The sequence below is a fragment of the Candoia aspera genome, chromosome 3 (genome assembly GCF_035149785.1).
Source record: "Candoia aspera isolate rCanAsp1 chromosome 3, rCanAsp1.hap2, whole genome shotgun sequence".
Classification (NCBI taxonomy): domain Eukaryota; kingdom Metazoa; phylum Chordata; class Lepidosauria; order Squamata; family Boidae; genus Candoia; species Candoia aspera.
Genome location: NC_086155.1, coordinates 168,133,093 through 168,140,507, shown reverse-complemented (window position 1 = coordinate 168,140,507; position 7,415 = coordinate 168,133,093). Strand labels below are relative to the sequence as shown.

Sequence of the window (7,415 nt, the reverse complement as noted above, 5' to 3'; positions counted from 1 at the left end):
TTAATCTGCTACTTGAGATAGATTTACACATTATATTCTATCAGACTACCCAATGCTTCACACCCAAAACACATGCAACATGTGATCCTCATACTGTTTTTCCTAAAAATCTTTTTTTTTTCCTTTACTATTTGATGATTGTTCTTTAGGTTAATCAAGACATACTACTGACATACAGCATGTGTCCACATTTAGTACTATCCCTTTTACTAGGGAGGCAATGCTGGGAGAAGGTGGATGCTGCATCAATTTTCTGGAAAAATCAAGTTGGGAAGTTTCCTATTGGCTTAGTGATGTTCTCTGATAGGTGAGGTTGAGAAAATGACTAAAGCACAAAGGGAACATGGGGAGGAGGCACCCCAACTTCTGCTTCCCCCAAAAGGCTGATGGGCAGGAAAGAACTGATGTCTTGTTGTTTTTTGTTTCTTTTTTAACCTACAATAAATACTCAGGGGGGGGGGAAGCATGATGGTTCAAAGCTATGCATATTCACAGGAAGAAACTTTAGCTGAAAAGCCTAGCTAGAAGGTATCATATGGCTCATCTCATTCTTCCACATTTCCCAGGTATGGGTCTCATGCACATTATAAACACAGTTCATATTGCTGAGAAATGACTGCAGACCTCAACTACATTATGGAAGACTATTGCCTCACCATGCTACACACAGAAGGGGCTCCAGAGTAGATCTTGCTCCTATGAGTGTTTTGCACCAACTACACAACAACCCTACACCAAAAAGATGCAATGTATTCCTACTCATGATTGGCATTGTAGGAGAGCCGTGTTAGTCCGTGGCAGCAAAAAATGAGGAAGAGTCTGGTAGTACTGTTTAATGATGGGTATCAATTGGAAAAAGTGCTATCAGACTCCTGATTTTTGGTTACCCATGGTCAGTAATCTAGGGCAAATAGCCAGAAGCTCCTTACTTTGGAATACTCCCATTTCACAATGAATAGCTTGGCCCAGAAAAATGAGTCGCATGAAACAATCAAGTATACAAGTTCAAAGGTGAAGCAAGTAGCAGTAAGAAGGAAGGCTTCATAGGGAGCAGGAAATGAAGCAACATTTGAACAGTTGTTCAGGAATGGCAGCCTGGAACCAGAAAGCAATTAGCTGAACCACTAAAACAGGGGTAAGTAATCTAGTACCGTCCAGTTACTTGGATTACAGCTCCCCCCAAAGCCCCAGCCAGTGATCAGGAATGGAAAAGGCTACAATCCAAAACATCTGGAGGGCACTTGTTTCCTCTGCCCTAAAATATCTTCAAGTGCACATATATTTACCTAGAAGAAAACATGCTTAGGGTAGCATCTCTAGTTATTTCCTTGAATTCACTGCATCAAAGGAGAAGCCATATTATATCATTGCAAAAAAAACCCCAATAATAACTATCCTGCTTGGTGCTAGTAAACCAATCAGATTTCTTCAGTATAGGTGTCCTTTCAACAACAACAAAAATGTAAGACTCTCTTGGAGTCTGTTAACAGTTGGATCTCTACATGAAAGCAGATTAACTCTACTGCTGCACTTGTTTTGGCATCTCCCAGATAAAGAAGTTATGCAGCTTGACAAAGCACTTTGCTCTTACAAGTCATGACAGAACCACAGAGATTTTTTTCCATGTCTCCACTCCAACACCTGTTGCAGAGCAGGCTGGGGTGGTCTCAGTGTAACTTTCCTACACTTTCCAGTTCCACTTTATATCTCCAGAACTACTGACACATGGTGTTATACAAGCATATGCAAAAATGCAATTTTAAGGTGAATTTGAAGACATAAAGGCATGGAACTAGGAATAAATTTCAGCTGTAAACAGGATGGGCATATGGTTTAAATTGCATATAACCACCCAGAGTCCCTCCAGTGGGAGGAGATGGGCAGCGACAAATTTGATAAATTAATTAAATAAATAAATAAATTGCAGGGAGCATTTTATGAATAGCCCAATTGTGCATCATGTGAGAACTAAGTGTTCCCAAGGTGTAAAGTGCATTATTATATTTTGGGAAAGTAGGTCTTGATCTGCCTTCTCTAACCTGTTGCCTTTCAGGCATCCAAAGCCAACTTCTAACACATCTGGAGGGCACAGGATTGGAAAAAGCTGAGCCAGAAACGCTGGGATTTGGTGGGGGCAGGAGGGAGTTGACTAGTTTTCCTATATTCCACAGAAGCTCTCTCAGCTTACTGGAACATTTGGCTGCAGATATTTAATTCTGTGCTAGGGCATTTACAGGAATGACTCAATTTCCTCCAGGAAGGAAATGCAAAATTCCTTGCAGCAAGAAAATTCTAAAATAGAAAGGGCTTCTGTGCCCTCCGTGGCACTTTTGATAAAATAAAAATCCAATTGTGTTCAAGGAAGTTTACTCTCAAGTAAACAGGCCTTACACTGAAGCTTTTTGTTCAAAGCACAAGGCTTATGCAGACCGAGTCTTGTAAGTTTTATTTTTATAACAAAGCCATCCAAAATAGCACCGATCCAACTTAGACATCACTGATCTTCAGTCTCATGTCCTCGGCTACCTTGGAGTTGGATCTGGGCTATTCTGCCGTTCAAAAGGCAAGCGCGGGGTATTTCCTTAAGCTATTCAACATCTCTCAGCGATTTCAAAAATAGACTGCAGCGCCCTGACAAAGCAAAACCCCGCTCATTAACGTCTTCAACTCGATCGTTTGACGTCCCCTCTCTATCAGCTCTTCGGCCCGCCAAGGGTAGCGTTTCTCCTCCGGCTTTGCCCTCGCGCACATCTGGGAAGCAGGCGCGCGCGTTTGAATCAAGCATCTTGGGCTTCCCAGAGCTCCGCTGCTCCGGGAGCGCGGGCAAAAAGTCACTTCTATCGGCAGGCTACCCCCACCCCCACGTCCCCGACTAGACTTCGCCCAGGAGGAGCAGGCAGAGAGGCTCCAGTGCCCTCCTTGCCTTGCCGCTGGAGAAGAGCGTCTTCCTCCCGTCTTTGCAGCCATCCCGGGGGAGGAGTTGAAACTTGATCCAAGTCCTGAGCAACTCCAAGGGATTGGGCCGTCCCTGCTAAGAGCCGGGAGAAGTCCCCGGCTCAAAGGAGCTTGAGTTTGTCAAAAGCACTTGAGCGAATTCCGGATTGGCTGAAACGGCGTCCCCGACCCCTCCCCTCTTGCACCTGATGAGTGGGGTATTTACTGCACTTTTCAAGGAGTTCTTTGCACTACATAATTTTGCTGCATGGGGCAAACGGAGGAGGTGATGTTCTAGAGGACCAATGTTCCTGCAGTGACTCTCCTCTGTCCTGCTGCTCAAAAGCTGGGAACCGTTATTCCGCAGCGAGAGGAAATCCGGGAAGGGGGAAGCAGTCCTTGCGTTTCAAAATGCCACGGTCCTTTTTGGTGAAGAAACATTTCAACGCGTCCAAAAAGCCCAACTATAGTGAGCTGGATACACATTCAGGTAATGCCACGGGGAAATCTGCATGGAAGCTAGCAGTTTGGCTTGACTGGGGGTAACGGTCGTTCCTGAAGTAAACTTCCCTGCCTGTTTGCACCAACGTGCGTGTGTGCACTTTAACAAACCTTTTCGTCCCTCTCAGCAGCGCTTTCTTTTCGTCCTATTTACAAACGTATCAGCGCCAACCGTTTGAAACTTCTACCTTTTTGCTTAACTGCTAAAATTGCATTTGATCTTTACTGCACGCGAGAAGTTTTGGAAACCTAGGAGAGTGAGCTGGATTTTACTGCTGGGTTTCTCGACCGAACTGGGGGAGAAGCATGCCTTGGATCAAACCGGACCTCCCAGTTTATAGTGCACAGTGTCAACTGGCATGTATCGAGGACTGCATTCACTGAACTCTCTACATTTTAATAGTGCATGTTTGTCAATGTTATTACAATTTCATCACTTCCCTTCTGGTTAAGTCTGGGTTGTATTGCGGTGATCTTCATTTTCTAATGGTTTTCCTCTCTTTGTCTTCTTTCCAGTGATAATCTCCCCATACCTTTATGAGAGCTACACAATGCCGATAATTCCACAGCCAGAAATCCTGAGTTCAGTTGCATACAATCCCATCACAGTCTGGACTACAACTGGGCTGTTGCCTTCCCCCTTACCCAGTGATCTTTCTCCTCTTTCTGGATATCCTCCATCTTTGGGAAGAGTCAGCCCACCCCCACATTCTGACACTTCGTCCAAGGATCACAGTGGCTCAGAAAGCCCCATTAGTGATGAAGAGGAAAGAATCCAGTCCAAGCTTTCCCATCCCCATGCAATTGAAGCTGAAAAATTTCAATGTAGTTTATGCAACAAGACCTATTCAACTTTTTCTGGACTTGCCAAACATAAGCAGTTGCACTGTGATGCCCAGTCTAGGAAATCCTTCAGCTGTAAATACTGTGATAAGGAATACGTGAGCCTGGGAGCTCTAAAGATGCATATCAGGACCCACACGCTACCTTGTGTCTGCAAGATTTGTGGCAAGGCTTTCTCTAGACCCTGGTTACTTCAAGGACATATCCGGACTCATACTGGTAAGAGGGAAATATGGTTTTACACAAATGTGGCATATAGCTATCCAACCATTTTCTGTGTTGGTTTTGTTTTGTACCTCATTGATTGCTCTTTTTATCTTCTTCAGTTAGTTGCATTAACGTAGACATTAATTCCACTCAGATGTTCAATGGGCATTTTCCACCACCACCACCACCCTTTTTTAAAAACTTTCTTATTTGAGTGGGCCAGATTTTGTCCTGCCATGACACCTTTTAGCTTCTCTGAAGTTTTCTTCAGCAAGGTATCAAAAGGCAGAGATCCAGCTGGCCATAAAAATGCCTTGGAATATGACTCCATGCAGGGTAAGAGGAAAGAAACAGACACAGAGGGAATAGGAGGCAAACAGATCAAGTTTCCAACAAGAATCTGCACAGTCAAGAGTTGTGCCCAGGCAGTACATACAGTAAACCCCATTAGTCAGCATATGGACATATAGAACGCAGTTTTTTCTTTGAACGTTATTTGGAAATGTGTTATGCTGAAACCAATAACTTGGCCTTAAACAAATATAAATTAAAGGAATTGTTTTGGTCCCAAACATAAACATCTTTACTTTTTTAGAAAAGTTACATTAAATGACAGGAGTGTAGTGGCTTCCAGATAAGTGAGATTAAGTCTGCAGTTGTTTCTGATTTAGGACTAAAGCCTAAACAGGGATCTTAACCATAGTTAGCTGGGGTTAAGTCTCACTGACCTTAAGTCTTATATTATTGTGAATATATGAACAGCACAACTAGTTCTAAGAAGGAGCACTCACTGATCCAGTTCATACAGAAATAACTCCTGTTTATCTCATATTATCCTCAACAACTCTAACTAAACTCCCCAAGGTTGAAATGCAGTGCATACCTATACGGCAGCAAGGTCCACCAAGCACAGACTGAGGGAATTTTCAAAGAGGATTTGCCTGCATATCTATCCAAGCCAACCGAATTCCACAGTAAATTACATAAGTTCAAACTATGGACAAACAGCATTCACAAATATCATTGATTTGTTCAGTAAATGCAAACTTTTATTCATGTTTCTTCACCAGACTGTGCAAGTAACATCGTATGTGAATCTATATGTTGGTTTCACAAAAGCAGAGTGCTAAAGCATTCAGTCTGGTGGGACCTCTGCCACTCACATCAACGGCATACAAATCACAGCCTTCGGCAGCAGAAGGCGTTGCACAGGATACAGTAATTGAATGAAGGAAGCATGGAAATATGGGGTGGAGCCCAACCTTCAGGGTGCTGGCTGCACCTGCTGAAGTAGAATATGTTAGTGGCTTGTCATTCAATGCATCATGGTTCTCTGCAAGCTCTGAGTTGCCCACAGTGTAAAGAACAGAACCTTTAATGGCATTTAGAATCCACCCATCTCCTCCTTCCGCTGTGCTAATAATTTGCCCACTTAATATACAGTTTCATTATTATAGCATTAAATGACTAAATTCCTTCTTTCCTTCTTTCCAGGAGAGAAACCTTTTTCATGCCCTCATTGCAACAGAGCATTTGCAGACAGGTCAAACTTGAGGGCCCATCTGCAGACCCATTCGGATGTGAAGAAATACCAGTGCAAAAATTGTTCCAAAACTTTCTCTCGAATGTCTCTTCTGCACAAACATGAGGAATCTGGCTGCTGTGTAGCTCACTGAGTTTACCTGTTTTCATTCCTTTGCAGCAAGCTAAAGAGACACACACACCTTTCCATGCATTTGCTGTTCTGTTCCCAAAGAGGTGCAAAAATGTTTTATTTCACTTGTTTAAGCATGACTTTTCTGTAACACAAAAGAAACAAAAACAAGATGTATGAAAGAAGATGCAAATGCCAAATTGATTTTTTATAAGAAAGTATCACAGTTAAAATTTCCATTCCAGCCAAAGTGTCCCAAAGAACCAAAATTTTGCTACATACCAAGTATCAAAAGTGTTTGTCAGAGTCTTCTACATGAAGTCAGTAAATGTCAAATATTTTTTAGCATAGCATGCTTCTTGATCAGTGATCTGAAATGTCTGAAAATTGCATCATTTCAAAGGAACAGAAGAATGTATGCCCAATTGTTTGCCATGTTTTAACAGAATGTGCCTTTGTAAAACTGCCATGACAAACATGTTTGATGATGCTTCCTTTTTTCTAGCAAAAATGTTGTACTTGTGAACTTATTGTTAAAATGGGAATAAGTGCAAGAGTGAGGGATGGTGGGAGTTTAACAATGGATATCTTTAAAGCTTTATTTTCCTAAATGCACAAAGGAAATGCAATATCATGAGCAATACCCTCAAATGAGCAATACCGTTCAAGTGCCTTTTTTTAAAAAAAAATGGATAACCTTGTTTAAGGATGTAGACATAATGTAAATAATTATATTTTTATATGACTGAATGTGTTCTGAAACAAAATGAAATATCTATTGCAATGTCTATAGGAATCTGGAAAAGGTGAAGCTAAATGTCTTATATTGTTTTCTAGAACTAATTTTTGTACAATAAACATTTTGGAGTAATTTTGGAGTAATATTTGTGTAGTCTGTCACATTAGGTCAAGTTAAGACTGGATCAAACTATATCCCATAGCCATGTTCTTATGTCAACTGTGAGAGAGAAGTCCTAAGTAGCTTATTGGAGGACTGCAGTATCTCTGGCCAAGAGTATAGATTTAGTCTGTGTGGCCAAAGAATAATCAATAAGAACTAAAGTTAAAGAAATCTGGGCTAATTTAATCATTGCATAGGAAACTGCTTTGGACATTAAACTTTGATTTTTCTGTGTTCTTTGGAGGAAAGATGGTAGAATATAAATATAATGATCACCAAATCTTTTGTCCCTTCCTCAAAATCATAGTGAACTAATCAGAAATATAGTACAGATAGCAATGTACATCTTTGGTCTTCTAGAAAAAGTATAGGCCT

General features: G+C 41.5%; 1 protein-coding gene across 1 annotated transcript; it reads left to right on the top strand.

Moving 5' to 3' along the window:
• Positions 1-3,172: 3,172 nt before the first annotated feature.
• SNAI2 (snail family transcriptional repressor 2) lies at positions 3,173-7,010 on the top strand. Its single transcript, XM_063299269.1, has 3 exons — positions 3,173-3,424; positions 3,952-4,497; positions 5,980-7,010. Exons 1-3 carry the CDS (start codon positions 3,346-3,348, stop codon positions 6,159-6,161), a joined length of 807 nt encoding a protein of 268 aa, XP_063155339.1. The 5' UTR covers positions 3,173-3,345; the 3' UTR covers positions 6,162-7,010.
• Positions 7,011-7,415: the final 405 nt, after the last annotated feature.

Coding starts and splice junctions, on each gene's coding strand:
- SNAI2 (XM_063299269.1), top strand. CDS start 3,346: ATGCCACGGTCCTTTTTGGTGAAGAAACATTTCAACGCGTCCAAAAAG. Junction 3,425..3,951: donor TGAGCTGGATACACATTCAG/GTAATGCCACGG, acceptor TCTTCTTTCCAG/TGATAATCTCCCCATACCTT. Junction 4,498..5,979: donor ACATATCCGGACTCATACTG/GTAAGAGGGAAA, acceptor CCTTCTTTCCAG/GAGAGAAACCTTTTTCATGC.